Consider the following 23925-nt stretch of genomic DNA (forward strand, 5'->3'; position numbering starts at 1 on the left):
CACCGATCCTGCAATTGACCAATGGTAGCCTCTGATCTCTGAACTAAGCTCACAGCAGGGCCTGCCTACCTGGTCACCTGCACATGGCTTGCTTCATCATACGGTCAGAAGTGAACCCACAGGCTCTTCCACCAGAGCCTACAAACACCTCTATCCCATGGCTAAACCCCAAATCCATGTCCCTGGTACTCAGGCACAGATGGATAACAGAGAAAGGGCTTTTGTGTGGGTGAATGGAATCAAGCTGGGTATGTTACTCTCCTCAGCTGCATCTCTGGCTCTCCCTGAGTGCACATCAGTCTTCCCTCAGCCACAATGAGCTCTTTCAAACAGGATTTGCAGAAGATGATTCTGTGAAGTGCGTGTCCTGTGCCCTGGACAGTGTAGGCAGCCTCTCATTGGGTGTCTTGAGTCTTCTCATTTCACTCTAGATGCCTAGAGGTCTAGATTAGTGTGTGAGTATGTGTGGGTGTTGTCGAAGCAGGCTGTTTAGTGTGTCTTGAGTGACCTTTCCTGGACTCTTCCAGCATGTGAGATGAGTCCTCTGACCACGCCAACATGTATTGCACCAGAATGCTTGGGGCTCTCATCCTGTCATGCAAAAGATGCCTCCACTGGGGAATGTGCCTGGCATAAAGCTGGAAATGGAAAGACAGCAATCCAGGAAGCCAAAACATAGCTCATAGCATTGCTCGGGATGTTTTGCATTCAAGGAGCTTGTCAGCAAAGAATCACCTCTACAAGGGATGCCTCTGGCAGCCTGGGGCAGTTAAGGTGCATGATAAAAGCCAGCCCAGCGCCTCACTCTCTCATCCACTTCTCTTGCCTCCTTCTCCTTGGGAGTCAGGTTAGTTTGAAGCCCCTTCTCCTTCTCTGCTTTCTCTAAAAGGAGGTCTCACTTCAGCTGACCTCTCAGCTGAGACTGGCTTTGTTCTCTGCCAGCTCATGGGGCTGCTTGTCATGGGAGGCGGAAGCAGGGAGAAGGTTAGACATGGAGGGAGGCTGGGACTGCGCTGAGGTGGCTTCTGGACTCACGGGCCAGACAGTAGCTGCATAGGAGCTGGTGGCTCTTTTTGGGCCCTGTCAGAACGAGGTCAAGAAGTCCTCACATTCTTGGCACAGCCTCCGTATCCCAGCCCTGCATGTTGTTTGTCTCCTTCATGGTGATGTGACGGGCTGCTCCTCACACATCCCCTTGTTTTGCTTCCTCCCTGCCTTCTCTCCCAGGTGCACCTCCGAAGCCAAGACATGTCCTGCTATGACCAGTGTCAGCCCTGCCAACCCTGCCGGCCCTGTGGCCCGACCCCACTGGCCAACAGCTGCAATGAGCCCTGTGTCAGGCAGTGCCAGAACTCCACCGACGTCATTGAGCCTCCTGCTGTGATGGTGACCCTGCCCGGCCCCATCCTCAGCTCCTTCCCACAGAACACCGTTGTGGGATCCTCCACCACCGCTGCCGTTGGCAGCATCCTCAGCTGTGATGGAGTGCCCATCACCTCTAGCTGCTGTGACCTTTCCTGCATTTCCAGCCGCTACTGTGGCAGCAGATGCCTCCCCTGCTAAACATGCTGACAATGGCTCCCCGTAAGGACCCCTTGGAACTCAGAACATGGTGCTGGACAGAGGATCCGACTTCATGCCATTTGTTTTAAGAGCAGCTGACCATCTCTGACTCTCCCTGCAAGGACAGACATGAATACGCTGACCTGGGCTCTCTGAAAACACAGTCAATATTTACCTTTCCTGTCCTCCGTTCACCCTTTTTCTCTCTTTTCTTTGATGTCCGGTGCTTCCCTCAAAGCTTTGTTGTGAAGACCCCAGAAATCAGCCTGGAGGGACCTGCTAGCCTGCCTTTCTCTGCTGGGCAGGTCAACAGATGCCCTGTGGGAACTCTGCCACAGGAAATGGGGAACACATTCTTGTCTGCTCCTTCTGCTCCCCACGCTGGGGGCCTCCACTTGGAATGACCTCATTTCCCTCTTTAGACTCATTAAACAATTGATGCAACCCCGCCTGTGCCCTTTACATGATCTTTCCATCTGCACTCTGACTGTGGAGGGAGAAAGCCATTGCTTTGTGGTAGGAATCAGGTGAGGGCACAGGGGAACCCTTCATCACTCCTAGAGGCATTGGAGGGTGGGACACACTGCAGGGAATCCCCTTTCAGGCACTGCCTCTTAAAGCTGAAGAAGACATCCCTGGTTACTCCACAGCCAACGGCCATCAGTCCTTGCCTTGCTGCAGCTCTGCTCAGAAATAGCCCCTTGGCCATGGACCATGTCATGTGAAAGGGAATCCTGACAACTCTTGTCCTCCAGAGAGGAACTGTGGGCATGTGGGAGGCCTGGGAGGTCTGCAGTCCCACAAGCTCTTGGGGAAGAGTGCTCCTCTTGCTTTGGGTGGAGCTGTGCTGGGCAAGGAGGCTCAGAAGACCATGTTCCCAAAGGATGGCAGGAACTGGGAATGGGTGAATAGCCTTGGGGATGGCCCACATTCCCTACTCCACCAGCCCCTTCCTTCCATCTCCTGATCTAGGGAACATGGTCAGTATGCCATGGCATGAGCAGCAGGGACAGATTCCCCATGCAATTCTATCACCCTCTAGCATCTAGCATGTTTCATCTGTTGCCCAGATATGTAGGGCTGAGGTGTTCACAAGTTCCTATTGGTATCAGCTACAGCAGGCCACTCACTGGAGTCCCCTGTCCCTGTGAACCCAACACCCCTTGGGTGAAGGCAGGCCTAGGACTATGACCTGGTGCCCAAAGATGCAACACTGCTCTGTGCTGACCCAGGTGAATAGGGTCGCAGTTTGGGAGACGGATAGTTGTAAGCAACTGTTAGAAACAGGAGGACAGAGAGCACTGCACATTGGTTGGGTAAAGGGCCATGATTGTTCGACCTCGATCAAGGCCTAATTCAACCAACAGGTAGATAGCCTCACGTCGCTGTAGCAAATTGATATTGTAGATGATGGTTGGGAATGGGAACGCTTACTCAAATGGTTACATGTTAAGCGTGGCCACACAGGCTGTGCTGACCTATACAAGCAAGATCTAGCCCGAGGGTTGCCTGTATCAGTTAAGCTGTGCGAATAAGTAGTAACTGCCTGTTCAGAATGTCGCCTACGACTCAGTAAAGATCATTCCAGTAAGGCGCCTCCCTTACACATTCAGGACAAGAAAACATTGTGTCATTCATGGCAGATTGATTATATTGGGTCCTTGAGATCATCAGGTGAGAAAAGATACGTCCTAGTAGGAGTGGAGATTATCTCCGGCATCACTGTGGCCATCAGCTTCAAATCAGCTACTGGGGACAACACAGTAAAAGGTCTAAAGGGGTGGTTCAGCACACTTCCCCTTTCTGAGGAAATCCAAAGTGATAACGGTTCACACTTTACCTCTACAGTGGTACAAGATTGGGCCAAAGAAGAAGGGATTCGATGGGTATTTCATACTCCCTCTTATCCTCAGGCTAATGGCATTGTTGAATGCACCAATGGCTTGGTTAAGCGTTTTGCAAAAACTCATGAACTTGGTTCGCATTTGTGATTGGATGATGCCATCTATCAATTAAATAACAGATGGAGTGGAGATGGCTGTCCTAAAATGAAAACTTTCTGTGTATCTGCCAATATCATCACTCCAAAAGTTCCCAATGAACCGGGAAAATACCTAGGAAGATTTCACCCTGGGCAACCTGTGCTAGTGAAAATGCCTCAAACTGGAATGGTTCCAATGGTGCTAGCTACTCCCAAAAATCCCCATGCATGGGAAGCCAAAGACTGTTCAGGGAAGACACACTGGATCAGCACCCGGTGGATCTCGCCCTCTTTTTAACCCCATCAGTAAAATAAGACCAAGCAGATTTTCTTTTCCTTTGTGTCTTACAGGAATCTTGAATGAACTGTACGTGGACAGACGGATTGGCCTACGCTAACCCTGAGTGTCTCCAGGGAATCCTGACATTGATCCTGGCAATAATGTTATTTTTATTATGTATGGCTATCTGGAGGACCAAATTCTAAAATGATGAATTGGCAGATGGAATTGATGCTATTCAGTTTTACCTTTTTATTTCCTGTTGTTTGTAGTCAAAGACATCCAGAGTGGCCATGGTCTCAAGCTTTTGTTAAACACAATGCGATGGCAGGAACAAGAAAGGGAGAACTGAGTTTGGCCATTGTAGTTCTACATGAAAATGAGGTGTTACATGAGTGGACCTGGAATAGTTGGCACCCAACCCTGAAAGGTAAGGCAGGGCTGGAAATCTAAGTAGGATGTAGAATGATCAACGGTTCAAACCATGAGAAGGCCATGAGAACAGAGATATTTCACCCTCAGAACTCACGCTCAATGACAACAAAGCACTGTGTCACTGACGAGTGGGATTGCTGTTATAATTTTACTCTTGTGGAACCCACTCTTGTAACTTGTTGTTGGCAACAGGATGAAATAGCACTGCTGTTAGAATTCAAGATAGACATAGTTGAACCTGACCCAACTAATGAGCTTTGGGATAATGCATTGTCACAGTACACTGCAAGCACTGGAACAGCAGAAAACAAAAAGGATTTAAATCTCTCCACTCTGGTTATACAAGGCAGTGAAGTATATTCCAGAGATAAATGGAGATGGAAAGACTCACTTCAAATGGCTAAAATCGAAGCCGCCCCTGGAAAGAAAATACACATTGGTTGCTGAGTTATCAATGGGTCTACTTACCACAGGCCAACTGAGATTAAAACCATCTACGTGGACTCTACCAAACCAGAAAAATATAACACTCAATGTTACAAAATTATGGAGCCAAATTCAGATTGCTGGCACAGCTTCACTTTTACCAAACCTATAGTAGTGTATTGTCTTTGGGGCTATAAGGGCACAGAACTGTCATTTGAATTTATGATTGACTCAAATACACCTGAACCTGCTGAAAATAATGGAAAACCTACACCCTCACAAACTTTCAAAGGTGTACCGACTCAGCCTTCCATTAGTCTAACTCCTTACACCTTCAACACTGGCCCTTATGTTATTAAACACACAGGTCAACAACAGATACTGTTTAATCCAACATATTCCGTCAAATGAATAGAATTGTCAATGCAGATTAATATCTCTGCGATCAAGCCTACCTGCTCACCATTCCTGAGTATATCTTATGCAGGGGGGTCAGCAAGGTTACACAGATGAACTTTTGCCACCTCACAACAACTGAAGAGAGATGTGACTGGTATCTCAGGAACAGGACTTGGAGTCTTAAATAGTATAGATGCTGAGATATTTGCCAACAAACTAGTCACAACCACTAGTGATCTAGACAAATTAAAACATCCTCTACAGTCCTCTCTATCAGCATTGGGAAATCACCAATGGCTTTTATCGAATATATTGCCTCAGTGGGAAGAAACAGGTGAAAAGGACCATCAGCTGATCACAAATTCACTCGGTACAACCCAAAATAATGTTGCTTTCTTTGGCTGTTAGTTGTATCCAAGCACAATTGTGGATGCAATCTATGACAGCCACAATCGTTAGGGAAGGTGAGTAAGGCACCTAGCCCACCAAAATTCTAAAAGTAATATGGGATAATGCAATTGAGTTTGAGAAAAAATTTCAATCCTGATGGTACCTGGTTAATTTCACCTATGATCCCATTGAGAGCAAGGCCACAGCTTTTGTCTTAACAATATGCAATGCTTTAGTATACACCATATACCCAATCATCGCCCTGGGGTTGAATCACCATGGAGCTATACTCTATCCAATAGAGCATAGACTGTGGGCACAACAAAATGAGAATAAATGGCAAACTGTTGGTGTTGACGCATGCGTTTCATGAGACCAGCAAGGATTCATTTGTGAGAGTAATACTCTCAAAGCACAAGACATTTATCTTGACACCAACCAGAATGTTTCTCAGTTTAAGATACATCCCAATGAAACCCCAGAAACTGTGCTTGTATATATTGGGAAAGGGTGCGTTTGCATGAGGTCTCCCTGTAGTCTTGTGTTCATAGATGACATAGTATTTGATATAAGTAATCACTCAAATCTTTGTGTTTGTAACTTTACTAACATTATCGGATGTGACTTCAATTATTCAGCTACTGTTACGTCTTTTCAATTGCTACAATCTAATTACACATTGATTCGAGATCTGTTGCCTACCCCTGTCGGAATGAATCTCATACTGGTGAAGAAGCTGCTACAAAACGATGACTTGAAGTGACTGCTGAAAGAGGCCCAAGAAAATGGGCAAAGAACTTTGATGACTGTCCGTCATGATGTTGAAGAAATACACCAAGTGCTGGAAAGAGTCAAGAGAGACGGAGGACATGAATGGTGGGACACTCTTTTTGGATGGTCACCAACAGCTACAGGACTTTTTAATAAGATGCTTCATCCTGTTGTTGTTTTACTAGTACTCACTGTATTGTGCTTTGCTTTGACAGTTGTTTTGTATGTTAGACTTTGGATTATGATGAAAAGCTTAACTCGCTTGATCACTCCACGATATGTATTTGCACTTGATAACCCCCACCCCAAGAGGACAAGTGATATTCCCTATCAGTATTGAGTATTGTGGAGCTTGAGTGACTGTAGTCACGGGGTGGATTATATGGAATAATTTATAAATTGGCCAAGAATACAAAAGTACAGCATTGTTCACACATTAAGGAAAAGTATAAAATCAAGAGGCTTCTGAGGTAGAAAACAGCTGGAGCTGGCATGTGAAGAATGCAACCTCTGTGGTTGCCTGTACAAGGTTGCTTGCGAAGCTACACAATGGATGGAACGAAATGTTATCATTCCATGACCTTGCCTTGTGACGAACAGCAGATATGGTAACGAGATGGTACTATGGAACCGGTAAGCTGCCTACTTGCTACCCTGAGCCAACATTTCGTCAAATTTTGATGAAATGTTGTTCTTTGTGTGAACTTTGCTCATCGTAATGTACTAAAACACACGTCCATCCCAGAGGCTACCTGCCTCCAAGGTGCGACCGCTCCTTCTTGAGTGCACCAGTCATAACAAATGTATTTATGACTAAAGTCACTCAAACTCCACTTTGAAGATAAAAAATAGTATAAAAATAGCTCAAGAGAGGGGAGATATCAGGGAAGACACCATTGCGAACAAGTCGAGGAGAACTCCATCACTGGCTTCCGGGATCAGTTGATGGGCTGGAAGTTTCTTCCCCCCCATAGGGATGCCTTTGTGTAAGACTTAGATTATACCGAGTGTTTCCTCAGGGAACTTAGAAATCTCTCTAGAGAATCTCTATCCTACATTTATAGCCAGGCTGTATTGTTTATAACTTGTCACGCATCTTGTATATTTAACAATACCTTTATTTGCACATGCTTTGAAGACAGTGTATTTATCACTGGCAATCCTAAGAACCTATATATCTGTTGTTTACTTAAACTGCACTGTTTAAGTAGCTAGTTGTTTCAGTTTCTCACTGAACGTGACCAAAGACTCGAGAGTGGCCATGCTAGTTCATGAGCATGACTAGACTGAAGGTGCCGTCTACTATTAGTGTATCCAAATCGTAACGCTTTAATACATATTAAACACGATTGGATTGATAGTGCTGCATTGGGCATCACTCAGAATTTAAACCAAGCCGCGCCTAGCCTCCCACTTCAGTGAGGAGTGTTACAATGCAAGGGGGTTTATCTTCTGCCAAAACTGCTTTGTACCCTTTCACGCCACAGACATTGTCCAAAAATGCCTCCTAACTACTGACAGGCATCAACCTCCTATCTAGGAAGCCTGTTCCCGTGTGTGACCACTCTCTCAGTAAAGAAATGTTTCTTAATGACAACATGAACTTCCCCTGATGCAGCTTTGAACCATTGTCATGTGTCCTGCCGCTGGATCCCAGGGAGAAGACATCAGCAGCTCCCTCCACTTCCCCTCCTCAGGAAGCTTAGAGAGCTATGAGGTCACCTCTCAGACTCCTTTTCTCCAAACTAGACAAGCTCAAAGTCCTTAGCCACTCCTCATAGGACATTCCTTCCAGCCTTTTCACAGGCTTTGTTGTCCTCCTCTGGATGCATTCAAGCACCTTCACTTCCTTCGTAAATTGTGGGGCCCAGAACTACACATGGTACTCAAGGGGAGGCTGCCCCACTGCTAAATACAGCAGGATAATCCCCTCTCTTGACCAGCTGGTTGGACTGTGTTAATGCACCCCAGGCTGTGGTTTGCCCTCTGGCCTCCAGGGCACACTGCTGACTCCTGTTGAGCCTGCTGACAACCACCACCCCCAGATCCCTTTCTGCAGGGCAGCTCCAGCCACTCCTCTCCAAATTTATACCTGTGTCTGGTGTTACTCCATCCCAGATGCAGAATCTGTCATTTGGACTTGTTAAATTTCATGCCATTAATGATTGCCCAATGCTCCAATTATCTAGATCCCTCTGCAAGGCCTTTTGTCCCTCCAGAGATGCATCAACACCTCCCAGTTTGGTATCATCAGCAAAATTGCTCATGGCACATTCAACTCTTGCATCCAGATCACTGATCAAAATATTGAACAGAACCATCCCCAGAATTGAGCCCTGAGGAGCACCAGTGCTGACTGGTCATCAGGCAGATGTAGCCCCATTCACTACAACCCTTTGAGCCCTGCCTTTCAGTCAGTTTTTCACCCAGCACACCATATACCTGCTCATCCCACAGTTGACTCTCCAGAACTTCTCACTTGACTTCCCAACTTTTCCAGAAGGATAGGGACACTATTAAAAGCCTTAGTAAAATTCAGAAAAACTCCATCCACCACCTTCCCTTCATCCACTAGGTGGGTGACCTCATCACAGAAGGATATCTAATTAGTTCAACAGGACTTTAGTCAAGTGACCATCTTCAACATGTATTTGTTCAATGTTTCCTTTAGACCTCCTCTTGCTATCTAAGTACTTAAAAATCGTTTCTTATTGAATGACACAAGACGGGCCAACCCTCAACTCTCATTGAGCCTTGGCCTTTCCTGCCTTCTCCCTGCATATATGTGCATCGGAGCTCTATAACCTTCCTGCGAAGCCTGACCTTCCTTCCAGAGATTGTACAATTTCTTCTTCCTCTTCAGTTCCATGAGGTCTTCTGCCCCGCCTGCTTAGCTTGAAACACAGTGGAATTGCCTGTTCCTGTGCTTTTAAAAGATGGTTCTTAAAAACTGAATACTGCTTGCAGACTCCTAAAAGCAGATTCTCAAGGCACAATCCCAGGATGAATGCTGGTTTACAAGTACATACATTGCCTTCAAAGAGAAGAAACGTGAGGAGTTAGAGATGAGTGCGCAGTTGCAGGGCTACGATCATGTTGGGATCATGGAGACAGGGTGGGATGGCTCCCATGACTGGCATGTTTCAGTGGAGGGATACAGGCTCTTTCAGAAGACAGACTGAAAAGACAAGGAGGGGGACTTTCTCTTTCTGTGAGAGAGCAGCAGGAGTGCATGGAGCCCTGCCTGGCGATGGGTGATGTGCCAACCGAGAGCTTGTGGGTGTCCTGGTTCCGGTGGGGATAGGGTTAACTTTTCCTGGTATTCCATGCCATGTGAGCCACGCCCACCCTGAGCTGCCGGGGGAGGGGGCAGGAAGTTGCTGCTTAAAAGCGGGCTGGGGCGGCCCCGGTCCGGCCGGCGAGCGGCGAGCGGCGGGGGGAGCGGCGGTTCCGTAATCGCGTTTGTATATTCCCCTATCCGTGTTGTTGTTGTTGTTGTTGTTGTTGTTGTTTGCCTGTTCCCTTTGCTGTTCTGTTAAACTGCCTTTGTCTCAACCCAAGAGTCTTGCCTTTTCTTACGATTCTTCCTGTGTTTGGAAGGCACGAGCGAGCGACACGTGGTTCTTTGTTGCCATCTGAGGCTAAACCACGGCAGTCCTTTTGGCGCCCAACGTGGGGCTCGAAGGGTTGAGATAACGACAGAATCCAACTAGAACGTGGAAAAAACGGTTTTGGGTTTTTTTTGTATGCATTTATTTTATTAGGTAAGTAGTCACTGGTCATCATGTTGCTTGGTTTGTTCTCATGGCTGTGTTACATAAATTCCTATATGGCTTATGTACTCCCTGCGATGCTGTTTACCATGTCTGGAACAGGGATGAGGATTATCATTCTGCTGTCCTGTGCGATATCTGTTTATGATATGATAACATCACTGTTCAGACGGCTATTTTGGGGTGTTTATGCGGTTTTGCTGTCCTGTCCGTACATTGGACACCGTCTCTCAGAATTTGTTAATAATTTCCCCAGCCCTTTTGCCTCCCTTTTCTCCTTCGGGTCAGGTATGACAGCTTTTGAGAATTTTGAATATCCTTGGGATACTCAAACTAGCGTGTTCGTAGTGCTATGTCTCCTGAATACGTTCTAGGTCTTGTTTTGGGTTAAGCGACTATTTAAGACTACCACCCGGAGATCTGCTCCGAGGCTGGATAGTCAGGGGTGGCATGGCATGTGGGAGAGCATGGGCAGGTACCTAGAGAACTACTCACCTCCAATGGTCTGGGACTTCACCCCTGAACAATTACAGGACCCTGATAAAGTGGTAGAATATTTGAAGGGAAAATGCTGTGGCTATTCTAGAGAGGCACAACTCACCGCGCTGTGCTGGGCCCTGGCCAGTATCTACCAGGCACTGCTCAGAATTATGCAGCACCCTCAAGGGGAAGAGATGGAAACCAGACCTGCGGCGGCCCCTGCGGCTGCTGCAGCCCCTGCGGCAGCCCCTGCGGCGGCCCCTGCGGCTGCTGCAGCCCCTGCGGCAGCCCCTGCGGCGGCCCCTGTGGCTGCTGCAGCCCCTGCGGCGGCCCCTGCGGCGGCCCCTGCGGCTGCTGCAGCCCCTGCGGCGGCCCCTGCGGCTACTGCAATCCTTGCGACAGACACTGCGGCTACTGCAATCCTTGCGACAGACACTGCGGCTACTGCAACCCCCGTGGTAGCCACTGCCACTGAACCAGGGAACCAACCCATGCCAGTATCAGTTGCCCCCATACAGAAGAAGAAGTACACAAAGAAATCAGTTCGCTTAGTAAGAGATGATGATGAACCAGGGCCATCACGAGAGCAGGAGGAAGAGGCAGAACCAGAGATAATTACTCGATCCCTATCCTTGAGTGAGCTGCGGGATATGCGAAAAGATTTTAGCCGACTTTCAGGCGAGCACATTGTCACCTGGCTGCTCCGGTGCTGGGATAATGGGGCCAGTAGCCTGGAATTAGAGGGTAGGGAGGCCAGGCAGCTGGGATCCCTGTCTAGGGAAGGCGGCATTGACAAGGCGATCGGGAAAAAGACCCAAGCCCTCAGCCTCTGGAAACGACTCCTGTTAGGCGTGAGGGAGAGGTACCCCTTCAGCGAGGATGTTGTATGTCAGCCAAGCAAGTGGACTACCATGGAAAGAGGTATCCAGTACCTGAGAGAATTAGCCGTGCGGGAGATGATTTATTATGACTTGGACAATGCAGACTTACCCACAGACCCTGATGAGGTGCGATGCACAAGGCCCATGTGGCGGAAGTTTGTACGGAGCGCACCATCGTCATATGCCAACTCCCTGGCAGTAATGGAATGGAAAGGTGAAGAGGGACCAACGGTGGATGAGGTAGCTGGCCGGCTCCGGCGATATGAAGAAAGTCTCTCTTCCCCCCTTGTCTCAGCTGTGGAGAAACTGTCGCGGAAGGTCCAGCAACTTGAAGAGAATATGTCCTACTCCCCACCTGCACGGGCCAGCATCTCAGCTATTAGAAGCAGGCATTTCCCCACTCAAGAGAGAGAGTACAGAGGGTACACACCACGAGGCACCCTGTGGTTCTACCTGCGGGACCACGGAGAGGACATGAGGAAGTGGGACGGACAACCTACTTCGATCCTGCGGACACGGGTACAGGAGTTGCAAGGAAGGACAACCACAAAAGGGGATCCCTCCAGGAAAAGTGCCGCCCCAGTTTCCAGTGGGCCGTTCCCCAGACAAAGCAGAAGGCTTGATCTTGCTTCTGATCCTCTTGAAGGAACTTCCAAGTCATTTATGCAAGAAGTGAGTAATGGATACTATGACCAGTATTAGGGGGGCCCTGCCTCCGGCCAGGTGGAGGAAAGGGATAACCGGGTTTATTGGACGGTGTGGATTCGATGGCCTGGCACATCAGACCCACAGGAGTATAAGGCTCTAGTGGACACGGGTGCGCAGTGTACTTTAATACCATCAAGCTATAGAGGGGCAGAACCCATTTGTATTTCTGGGGTGACAGGGGGATCCCAAGAGTTGACTGTACTGGAGGCAGAAGTGAGCCTAACTGGGAATGAGTGGCAAAAGCATCCCATTGTGACTGGCCCAGAGGCTCCATGCATCCTTGGTATAGATTACCTCAGGAGAGGGTATTTTAAGGACCCAAAAGGGTACCGCTGGGCCTTTGGCATAGCTGCTTTGGAGACAGAGGAAGTTAAACAGTTGTCTGCCTTGCCTGGTCTCTCAGAGGATTCTTCTGTTGTGGGGTTGTTGAGGGTCAAAGAACAACAGGTGCCGATTGCTACCACAACGGTGCATCGGCGGCAGTATCGCACTAACCGAGACTCTCTGATTCCCATCCATGAGCTGATTCGTCAACTAGAGGTTCAAGGAGTGATCAGCAAGACTCGCTCACCCTTTAACAGTCCCATATGGCCGGTGCGAAAATCTAATGGAGAGTGGAGGCTAACTGTAGACTATCGTGGTCTGAATGAAGTCACGCCACCGCTGAGTGCTGCTGTGCCGGACATGCTAGAACTCCAGTACGAACTGGAGTCCAAGGCAGCCAAGTGGTATGCCACGATTGATATAGCGAATGCATTTTTCTCAATCCCTTTGGCAGCAGAGTGCAGGCCACAGTTTGCTTTCACTTGGAGGGGCATCCAATACACCTGGAATCGACTGCCCCAGGGGTGGAAACACAGCCCCACCATTTGCCATGGACTGATCCAGACTGCACTGGAACAGGGTGAAGCTCCAGAACATCTGCAGTACATTGATGACATCATTGTATGGGGAAACACAGCAGAAGAAGTTTTTGAGAAAGGGAGTAAAATAGTCCAAATCCTTCTGAACGCTGGTTTTGCTATAAAGCGAAGTAAGGTCAAGGGACCTGCGCAGGAGATCCAGTTTTTAGGAATAAAATGGCAAGATGGACGCCGTCAGATTCCAATGGATGTGATCAACAAAATAGCAGCTATGTCTCCACCAACTAGTAAAAAGGAAACACAGGCTTTCTTAGGTATTTTGGGTTTTTGGAGAATGCATATCCCAGATTACAGTCAAATTGTAAGCCCTCTGTATCAAGTAACCCGGAAGAAGAATGATTTTAAATGGGGTCCTGAGCAACGACAAGCTTTTGAACAAATCAAACAGGAAATAGTCCATGCAGTGGCCCTGGGGCCAGTCCGGGCAGGACAAGATGTTAAAAATGTGCTCTACACCGCAGCCGGGGAGAACGGCCCTACCTGGAGCCTCTGGCAGAAAGCACCAGGGGAGACTCGAGGTCGACCCCTAGGGTTTTGGAGTCGTGGATACAGAGGATCCGAAGCCCGCTACACTCCAACAGAAAAAGAGATATTGGCAGCATATGAAGGGGTTCGAGCTGCTTCGGAAGTGGTTGGTACAGAAGCACAGCTCCTCTTAGCACCTCGACTGCCGGTGCTGGGTTGGATGTTCAAAGAAAGGGTCCCCACCACACATCATGCAACCGATGCTACATGGAGTAAGTGGATTGCACTGATCACGCAGCGAACTCGAATGGGAAACCCCAGTCGCCCGGGAATTCTGGAAGTGATCATGGACTGGCCAGAAGGCAAGGATTTCGGAATGTCACCAGAGGAGGAGGTGACGCGTGCAGAAGAGGCCCCACCATATAATAAACTGCCAGAAAATGAGAAGAAATATGCCCTGTTCACTGATGGGTCCTGCCGTATTGTGGGAAAGCATCGAAAGTGGAAGGCTGCTGTGTGGAGTCCTACACGACGGGTTGCAGAAGCCAGTGAGGGACAGGGTGAATCGAGCCAGTTTGCAGAGGTGAAGGCTATTCAGCTGGCTTTGGACATTGCTGAGCGAGAAAAATGGCCAGTACTTTATCTCTACACTGACTCATGGATGGTGGCAAATGCTCTGTGGGGATGGTTACAGCAGTGGAAGCAGGGCAACTGGCAGCGCAGAGGCAAACCCATCTGGGCTGCTGACCTATGGCAAGATATTGCTGCCCGGATAGAGAATCTGGTTGTGAAAGTACGCCATGTAGATGCCCACGTACCAAAGAATCGGGCCACGGAGGAACATCAGAACAACCAGCAGGTGGATCGGGCCGCTAGGATTGAAGTGGCTCAGGTGGATCTGGACTGGCAACATAAGGGTGAACTATTCATAGCTCGGTGGGCCCATGACTCCTCAGGCCATCAAGGGAGAGATGCGACATATAGATGGGCTCGTGACCGAGGGGTGGACTTGACCATGGACACTATTGCACAGGTCATCCATGAATGTGAGACATGCGCTGCGATCAAACAAGCCAAGCGTTTGAAGCCTCTTTGGTATGGAGGGCGATGGCTGAAATACAAATATGGGGAGGCCTGGCAGATTGATTATATCACGCTGCCACAAACCCGTCAAGGCAAGCGCTATGTGCTCACAATGGTGGAAGCAACCACTGGATGGCTGGAAACATACCCTGTGCCCCATGCCACTGCCCGGAACACTATCCTGGGCCTTGAAAAGCAAGTCCTGTGGCGACATGGTACCCCAGAGAGAATTGAGTCGGACAATGGGACTCATTTCCGAAACAGCCTCATAGACACCTGGGCCAAAGAGCATGGTATCGAGTGGGTGTATCACATCCCCTATCACGCCCCAGCCTCTGGGAAGATAGAACGATACAATGGACTGTTAAAAACTACACTGAGAGCAATGGGTGGTGGGACTTTCAAACACTGGGATACGCATTTAGCAAAAGCTACCTGGCTAGTTAACACCAGGGGATCTAACAATCGGGCTGGCCCTGCCCAATCAAAACTTCCACGTACTGTAGAAGGGGATAAAGTCCCCTTAGTGCACATGAAGAATATGCTAGGGAAGACAGTCTGGGTTAGTCCTGCCTCAGGCAAAGGCAAACCCATCCGTGGGATTGCTTTTGCCCAAGGACCTGGGTGCACTTGGTGGGTGATGCGGAAGGATGGGGAAGTCCGATGTGTACCTCATGGAGATCTGATTTTGGGCGAGAATAGCCAATGAATCAGATTGTGTGCTGTTATAGCAGTTTCCTCAAGATCTACATCTTCAGCCTACAGACTGCGTGCATGAGCCACACCAGGTGCACCAGTCACAAGCTCCGAAAAATACAGCATGCAACAGACCAGCACCACCCAGCATCTCACCTGCCCTGAGAGACTGTTCTAACAGATGGAGCCCAAAGCCGTGGATTAAAAGAACTCAACGGACACTTTGGAGGGATGACCCATAAACTAAGGGTATTATATGTGTGTATATATATATATATAACAGGGGAAAGTGGTGGCAATTCATTGGAACCTGCTGGGCATGGCATAGATGGTATGGAATAAGGGGTGGATAATGTCCTGGTTCCGGTGGGGATAGGGTTAACTTTTCCTGGTATTCCATGCCATGTGAGCCACGCCCACCCTGAGCTGCCGGGGGAGGGGGCAGGAAGTTGCTGCTTAAAAGCGGGCTGGGGCGGCCCCGGTCCGGCCGGCGAGCGGCGAGCGGCGGGGGGAGCGGCGGTTCCGTAATCGCGTTTGTATATTCCCCTATCCGTGTTGTTGTTGTTGTTGTTGTTGTTGTTTGCCTGTTCCCTTTGCTGTTCTGTTAAACTGCCTTTGTCTCAACCCAAGAGTCTTGCCTTTTCTTACGATTCTTCCTGTGTTTGGAAGGCACGAGCGAGCGACACGTGGTTCTTTGTTGCCATCTGAGGCTAAACCACGGCAGTGGGTAAGCATTAAAGAGAAGACAGATAAAGAACACACTGTAGTGGGTGTCCCCTATAGGGCACCTGATCAGAAAGAACCAGCAGAGGAGACCCTCTACAGGCAGGCAGGAGCAGTCTGATATTCACTGGCCTTGGCCTTCATGGGGAAATTCATCCACCCCAATATCTGCTGGAGGAGCAGCACAGCAGGACATAAGCACGTTTCCTCAAGTGCATGGATGACAACTTCATCACCCAAGCGATAGAGGATCCCATGAGGACAGGTGTTCTGCTGGACCTCATAGGTATCAAGAAGGAAGAGCTTGTTGTGGATGTGAAGATCAAAGGCAGCCTGGGTTGCAGTGACCGTGAAATGGTGGAGTTTATGATCCCAAGGGGACTGAGGAGGGTAAATAGCAAGCTCATAACCTGGGCCTTTAGGACAGCAGGCTTTGGTGTCTTTAAAGACCTGCTTGGAAAATTCCTGTGGGGTATAGCCCTGGAGGCAACAGAGGCTTAAGACATCTGGACCACTTCCTCCAAACTCAAGAGCAGGCCATCCCAATGAGCAGAAAGTCAGGAAAGCATGCCAGGAGGCCTGCATGGATGAACAAGGAGCTCCTGGCCAAACTAAAACACAAGAAGGAAGTGAGCACAGATAACTGGGGAGGAATCCATGGACACTGTCCAAGCATGCAGGGATGAGGTTAGGAAAGGCAAAGGCCAAGTGGAACTGACTCTGGCAACAGATGTCAAAGGCAACAAGAAGGCCTTCTGTAAGGACACAGGTGACAAAAGGAAGGCTAGAGGAACTGTAGTCCCCCTGCTGAATGAGTGGGCCTTCTCTGATGCTGTGCAGCCTGGCAACACAGGACATGGAAAGGCTGAGGTGCAGAATGCCTTCTTTGCCTGAGTCCTTACAAGCAAGATCAGTCTTGAGGAATCCTATGTCCTTGAGACCAGGAACAGTGGCATAGAATCCAGTTGGAGGCCTGTAACCAGTGGGTGTTCCTCAGGGGTCAGGGCCGGGCCCAGTCTTGTTCAATGCATCCATCAATGACCTGGATGAGGGGACAGAGTGTACCCTCAGCAAGTTTGGTGATGATACAAAACTGGGAGGAGCAGCTGACAGACCAGAAGCCTGTGGTGCCATACAGCGAGACACGGACAAGCTGGAGACTTGGGTGGAGAGGAACCTAATAAAGTTCAACAAGGGCAACTGTAGGGTCCTACACCAAGGGAGTAATAACCCCATACACCGGTACAGGTTAAGGGCTGACCTGCTGGAAAGCAGCTGTGTAGAGAGAGACCTGGGAGTCCTGGTGGACAGCAAGTTGACTGTGAGGCAGCAATGTGTCCTTGTGGCCAAGAGGGCCAGTGGTCTCCTGGGTGCATTAAAAAGGGTGTGGTCAGCAGGTCGAGGGAGGTCATCACAGAATCACAGAATGGTAGGTGTTGGAAGGGACCTCTGGAAATCATCTAGTCCAACGCCCCTGTCAGAGCAGATTCACCTAGAGCAGGTTGCACAGGAACGCATCCAGATGTGTTTTGAACGTCTCCAGAGATGGAGCCTCCACCACCTCTCTGGGCAGCCTGTTCCAGTGCTCTGCCACCCTCAAAGTAAAGAAGTTCCTCCTCCAGATGCAGCCTCAGCAGGGCAGAATAATATCCCGGTGGTGGTAGAGGGCCCACATAACTTTGATTTTCAGCAGCATTGAAATAATGGGGGAAATAACTTTTACAGCTCTTTAATACCCATAGCTTGGGGAAGGCTGCTTAGTTTCCTGAGTAAAAGATTAAAAGAATCCATGAAACCCAGCCCACCTGCACCCTACAAGTGACCACTGGAATGAGCTGGGAGGGAAAGAAAGACAAGGCATGTCCTTGGGAGACCAACCAAGGATTAAAGGGTTGGGAGTAGTTTGGCCCATTCCTGTCAATGCAGTCACAGACCACCCACCAGTGTGCCCCAGGCCAACATCACTTGCCTGCACTGCACCCATCCAGCACTTGAGCTGAGGCTTCTGCTATCAATGACACATTCCTGACCCAGAAATCATGGGGTCTCACAATCCCAGCACTCAGAAGAAGCCTCCGTGAGGGATGGTAGACAGCATAAGCCAGGAAATGAGAAGGCGGCGTTGGAAAAACAGCTACCCAGCCCATGTCATTAGCTGGGATGTTTTCTGTTCATCATGAGCAGCTTAGACAATTGCCACTGCCATAGAAGCTACCTCTGGGCCCAGGGCAGGTCAGGGCCACCATAAAAGCCAGCCCAACTCCTCGCTCTCCCATCCACTTCTCTCTCCTCCTTCTTCTTGGGAACCAGGTGAGTCTGAAGCCCTTTCCTTGCATCGTTTTCTGCTCATGCAGCTGTGTACTCCTCCCTCCTATAGTGGGCTGTGGTGCTGCTCACCATGAGAAGGGGAAGAAGGGTGAAGGTGTGAGTAGAGAGTGTCTGGGACTTGGTTGAGGGAGCTGTTCTCTTAAGAGATAGGCAGCAGCCTCCTTGGGCCTGGAGACACTTTGCATTATCTTGAAAGAGGACTTGGCACTTGGCTGAGGTTGCCCTTCACTGCAAAGACTGGCAGCAGCCTGGTTGGGCCTGGGTGATCCTCACAGTACTGTGTCTGGTAACCCTTTTGCCTCACTGCACAGTTTCTAGCTCCTGGCTCAGCAGGTGCCTTCGACACGCTTGTGGTGGAGTGACAGACTCCTGGCAGACTGTTCCTCACATGTGCATGTGCTCTACTGCCTCTCTGCCCTCTCTCACAGGTGCGTCTGCAGCAGACAAGAGTCATGTCCTGCTATGATCAGTGCCTGCCCTGCCGGCCCTGTGGCCCGACCCCACTGGCCAACAGCTGCAATGAGCCCTGTGTCAGGCAGTGCCAGAACTCCACCGTTGTCATCCAGCCCTCCCCTGTGGTGGTGACCCTGCCCAGTCCCATCCTCAGCTCCTTCCCGCAGAACACCGTTGTGGGATCCTCCACCTCTGCTGCCGTTAGCAGCATCCTCAGCTGTGATGGAGTGCCCATCATCTCTGGGTGCTGTGACGTCTCTGGCATTTCCAGACGCTACTATGGCAGAAGGTGCCCCCCCTGCTAAATGCGCTGGTGACAGCCCTAACAAGGACCCCCAGGAATCTTGAAGCTGTTGCCTCCGTGAAGACAGAGCACCTGACCATCGATTTCAGAGAGGCTGAGCATCCAGTGCTGCCCTTCCAAGGGAGGGAGACTGCTGGGTTTCTCTGAAAATGTGGCCAAAGTCTAACTTCCCTGCCTTATTTTCTCTCCCTTCTCCTTGTCTTCTGTTTTTTGGGATTGTAAGACCTGCAAAGCCACCATGGGGTATTTGCTGGCCCCTCTGCCTCTGTGGGACAGGCCTGTGGGATCTCAACTGCGGGCCATGGGCACAGACTTTCAGCAGCTGCTGATCCTCTCCCTGCTCTGGCCAACTCCTCTACAAGTGAATTTGTTTCCCACTTCAGGGTCATTAAAGTTTTCTGCATGCTAACCTCTGCTTCCATGTCATCCTTTTCATGGTGGACCTTGTCTTGTATTGCCAAGGAAGAAAGGCATTGCCTTGCGTAGCAGAGGATAAGGTGAGGGCACAAACAGAACAGGAAGCAAAGGGTGGCCTACAGAGCAATGGGTTCCTTCCAGTCACTGTCCCTTGGAGCTGAGGAAGATATACTCATCTCCTCCACAGCCAGTGGGCATCAGGCCCGGTACTCCAGCATCTCTGCTCACATACTATCCCCTGGTGTCAGAGCATATCCAGCAATAGGGAGACTGATCACTGCTTTCCCTTGGAGAGTGCTCCCCAGTGCTGCTGGAGGCTCTGAGAGGCCAGCAGCTCACAGTCCTGTGCAGAAGGGGATTCCTCCTGCTCTGGATAGCCCTGTGGTGGGAAATGAAGCTCAGTCAGAAGGTGGCCCCAGAGGATGCAGGAGTAAAGATGGTGTGAGAAAAAGCCTTCAGAACAACCCCTGACCTTCTCATCCTCATTCTCCCACTTGTCCCCTGAATGAAGGAGCACGGTCTGCACCCAAGGGCAAAGGTAGTAAGGGCAGGACACCTATACACCCTCTACTCCCTCTGTTCCCTGCACAGTCCAGCAGTTACACAGATGTGCAGGGCTAAGGGGACTCACAGGTTGATGTTGAAATCAGCATGGCCAGGCAACACACCAGGGCATTCATGCCTCTCACACACACCCAGCTCCCATCAGACAGGGCACCCCAAGGGCAGCAACCAGTGCCAAAGCCCCCATGGTTGGTCTGGGGTGCCTGGCCTGGGGTGCCTGGCCTTCTTCTAGGCATAAAGTATCTTTCCCCAAGGCGAGTTCTTCTCCTGGTAGGGCCTGTTGCTCACCTCTGCTTGGTGGGTTTTCCACCTCCCCAGCTTTGTAAACCTGGTCCAACTGCAGAAGAAATGGGGCAGGGCTGCGGGAAGCCTATGAGGTATTGCATGAGAAGGGCTCCAAGGATGGGCAGAGTGCACTGGGGAGAGCAGGTCCTCCAGATCACAGCACATGACCATGCAACAATTGGAGGGTCCACAACGTGGTTCTGAGTATTTTCAAAAATTCTTGTAATCATGTAATTCCAGGAAGGAGCAAGAGGGAAATAACACAATGGAACCAGTTTTAAGGTGTCTCTATCTCAAGAGAAGACAAACCAAATTGGTGTCGGGGATGATGAATGTGCCTGCAGTTATTAATAGTGGTCAAAATTAATAAATCACTAACCAGTATGTGCAATGGCTCATGTGTGTGCTGCTTGTGTTTTACCAGACTTCCAAAGCATTGGCTATAGGAAGACTGTGCCTTCATTTAGTGTGCTATGGGAATGCTTGAGGCCATGGTTGCATAAATTGATGTCTGGAATGGACAGAAAACATTCCATCACAGGATCTTGTCCTGCAGATCCCTGGGTGTACCTGGGAAGCAGCGCTGCCAGGGCACAGCTGAGGGCCCCTTCCCCCACCCTCAGCCTTGCACAGACACATCCCCTCCCTCCCCTGGGTTCTTGCACAGCCAAGGAAGCTCCCTGCACCGGGGTGTCACGCACTGCACAGAGGTACAAGGCACTGTCAGAGAGCTCGACTTCCTCCAGCTGCAGGAAGCTGTATTTCTCGGTGGTGTTCAGCATGGTGGTGAGACGGCCACTGGGCTTGCGGCCAGCAGTTCCCTGATAGGAGACCAGCTGGGGACCTTGGCCTTTCCTCTGCTGGTACCAGACCAAGCCATTAAAGTTGGAAGTCTGGTATGTGCAGGTTGTCTGGAAGGTGTCTCCCTGCTTCACTGTGACGTGTCCTTCTTGCTGGGTGACAGTGATCTGTCCCATAGTGCCTGGAAGAAAGTGAAGGTCAGCAGCTTGGCAGGGAAAGGCTCTGGGAAGCAAACCAGGAGTGGATAAAAAACCCTGGTTGCGAAGCATCCCTCCCTTTCCCTTACCCTGCAGGAATATTCTGAGGCCTGGGGACAGCATGATAGGGAGGAGATTTGGGCAGCACGTCGGAGCTCTCAGCCCAGCATGGACCCTGTGAGAGTTGTACTGTGTCCCTGCTCCTCCTCCCTGCTCCTGTTCCTACTACATAGAGGAGCAGAGAAAAGCCTGTCAGGCCTGACCTTCATGTGCTGGGACCAGCAACCCTCCAGCAGGTAAAGGGGCCCATGCAGCTACGGCAAAAAGATTCACCCTGCTTCCCCATCCATCCCATCTCCGAGGGCTCCCAGCTCCCTGAGTATAAACAATGGTGAGCTTGAAAGAGGGATCCCTGGCTGTGTCAACATCCAGGAGAAAAGTGGAAGCCACGGCAGACATGTGCCAGCCAGGAGGCAGAATGGGACACCCAGTTAATGTCAGTGGGATGAGAGCTTTCAAGTCCCTGTAAGAGCTTTGACAGGATCTACTGATTTGCACTGGAAAGGGAGAAATGTGAGAGTGAGAGAGAGCGCTGAGATCTCCTGTGGTGAGAGCAGGTGGATCAGAAGAGAGAGGCAGAGAGAAAGGCATTGAAGGCGAGAGAAGAGCAGCGGAAGAGGTTTGAGGTGTCTCTCCTCTCTCCTTTCAAACAGTAAGAGCATCTTGAGAAAAGAGATGCAAAACCAGAAATGTGAGCTGGTATTTCACAGTGTTTTCCTGTAATTCAAGAGTAGTTCTCTGCATGATCCTGATCAGGCTGACAAGGGTTTCCTTGGGGGAAGAAGGATGCATTTATAGAAAGCCAGGACTTACCCAGCAGTTGCCCCAGGAAGGCTGTGAGGATGAGAGATCCGAGGTGCATGTCGACATCAACCCGCCTCTTTGTGGAGTGAGACAGAGTCAGAAAACCCCCTCCCAGCCCCGAGATAACAGAGCTGCCGGAAACAACGCTGTTGGGGGAGCCAAGGAAGAAGCGGGGAAGAGCAGTGATCTGTTCTTCCTGTGCCTCAGATGCTGCTACTGGGTTTCTCCCTCCTTCAGCAGCAACACCTGTGGCTCCCTCAGCCAGTGGCATTCTCAGCATTTCCCCATGAAGAGCCCCTGTGGGGGTTCACAGTGAGAGAGAAGAATATGGCTCCAGAACTGTTCTTAGATGCCCCAAACCCAGAGATGACACGGACAACCTATTCCTACTCTATGAGAAAGGGTGAAAGGTCAGCAGGGAACAGAATATGGGATGAGTGGGTCGCCCCCACTCTCAGAAAACACATAGGGCTCCCATTGGAGTGCTGCACTGCGAGGGCTGGGGATAGGGCAGCCCTGCACCCACAGCTGAAAGGGCTTGTGAAAGGCTGGGGGTACTGCAGATGAAGACTCCTACTCCCACACCTTTGCCACAGGAACTCCAGACTGATCCCATGCACCAGTTGACAGAGAGAACACCCATCCCATGGCACCCAATCCATGGCAGACAGAACAAACTCTTCATTGTTGTTAAGTTAACCTGACCTGAGTAGGCCCCGACCTGTGCTGTGCTGAGCTGTATATATCATTTGGCAAACTTGGCAACACTCCAACAAACACGTCCTTGTCTTGATCTAGGAGTGAGGCACTGTGCTTTCATATAATTGTCCTTTTGCTTAACATGAAAAAATTAGTGGTTTATTTCTAAGGAAATGCCATGAAAACTCCAGAGATGACAATGCCAGTTAGTCTCGGCATGGGCAGGATTTGCACTTTTTGTGAAACCCAACTTGAGCTCTGCCTGATGGTCTATAAATCAAGGTTCTGAGCATCCAAAAGGGCATAACATCACCTGTACCATACCACTTTACCTTCTGTGTTATCTCCAATTAACGGTATTTTTAGTCAGCACTCTGTGGAGGAAGAGCCACATTGTACCTGTAATCTATCTACAACCATGCTCCACCTTCATCATCCCTGCAGTCACTGGTTCTTTGACCTCTAACACATATACATGCAATGAGGTCCCTCCAGTTGCTCACAGCAAGAGGTATGAGCCCTGGGACACGTTCTTCCTTCTCCAGTTGCTGGCACCCAGGCCTTGCTTACACCCCAGTCCCTCCAGCCCCGGCACAGAGATCGACAGGGTCTGTGACCAGAGGCCGCTTCTCCAGTTGCTGACACTGAGACCTTGCAGCACACCCTGGTCCATACATTTACTGGCACCCAGGCCTACAGTCTCCATGGCCATTAGTTGTTTGCCCAGTTACTGGCACCCAGAGCTCTCTTTCACACCAGTCGCTCCATTTACTGGCCCTCAGACCTTGCAGCACACACACATGGGAAAGGAAGGGAAGGTATGCAGAAGGATGATTAAGAAAGGATTTATGAAGAAGGCAGGGGGGGCTGTAGTGATCAGGCACAGGGCTCATCCCAACAAGTGCACTCACCAGCCCCTGCTTACTTGCAAGTACCTCCCTTTATCCTTCCTCCTCTCTATTGCCTCCTCTTGCTACACCCCAGTCCTCTCTTTTCCCCACTTTTGACCCTTCCCCAAAGCATTCTTTAATAAGTG

The 23925-nt window shown here is 49.9% G+C and overlaps 2 protein-coding genes and 1 gene segment (V, D, J or C); 2 read left to right on the forward strand and 1 right to left on the reverse strand.

The window, feature by feature from the left end:
- The first annotated feature begins 766 nt into the window (after positions 1-766).
- Positions 767-1563, forward strand: LOC128919252 (feather keratin Cos2-3-like). Its single transcript, XM_054224460.1, has 2 exons — positions 767-847; positions 1228-1563. Exons 1-2 carry the CDS (start codon positions 779-781, stop codon positions 1561-1563), a joined length of 405 nt encoding a protein of 134 aa, XP_054080435.1. The 5' UTR covers positions 767-778.
- A 14630-nt stretch (positions 1564-16193) lies between these two features.
- Positions 16194-19063, forward strand: LOC128919463 (feather keratin Cos2-3-like). Its single transcript, XM_054224782.1, has 3 exons — positions 16194-16367; positions 18186-18287; positions 18734-19063. Exons 1-3 carry the CDS (start codon positions 16194-16196, stop codon positions 19061-19063), a joined length of 606 nt encoding a protein of 201 aa, XP_054080757.1.
- A 690-nt stretch (positions 19064-19753) lies between these two features.
- Positions 19754-22313, reverse strand: LOC128919464 (T cell receptor alpha variable 1-1-like). The segment is given in 3 exon segments: positions 19754-19858; positions 21015-21310; positions 22200-22313. Coding segments are annotated over 3 exon segments (450 nt in total).
- Positions 22314-23925: the final 1612 nt, after the last annotated feature.

Source organism: Rissa tridactyla, chromosome 19 (genome assembly GCF_028500815.1).
Source record: "Rissa tridactyla isolate bRisTri1 chromosome 19, bRisTri1.patW.cur.20221130, whole genome shotgun sequence".
NCBI classification, from domain to species: Eukaryota; Metazoa; Chordata; class Aves; order Charadriiformes; family Laridae; genus Rissa; species Rissa tridactyla.

Bases quoted from the DNA above. Each gene is read 5' to 3' on its own strand.
- LOC128919252 (XM_054224460.1), top strand. From the start codon at position 779: ATGATAAAAGCCAGCCCAGCGCCTCACTCTCTCATCCACTTCTCTTGC. The intron at 848-1,227 runs GTTAGTTTGAAG...CTTCTCTCCCAG, and splicing joins TCCTTCTCCTTGGGAGTCAG to GTGCACCTCCGAAGCCAAGA.
- LOC128919463 (XM_054224782.1), top strand. From the start codon at position 16,194: ATGGATGACAACTTCATCACCCAAGCGATAGAGGATCCCATGAGGACA. The intron at 16,368-18,185 runs GTAAATAGCAAG...CCACTGCCATAG, and splicing joins TCCCAAGGGGACTGAGGAGG to AAGCTACCTCTGGGCCCAGG. The intron at 18,288-18,733 runs GTGAGTCTGAAG...CCTCTCTCACAG, and splicing joins TCCTTCTTCTTGGGAACCAG to GTGCGTCTGCAGCAGACAAG.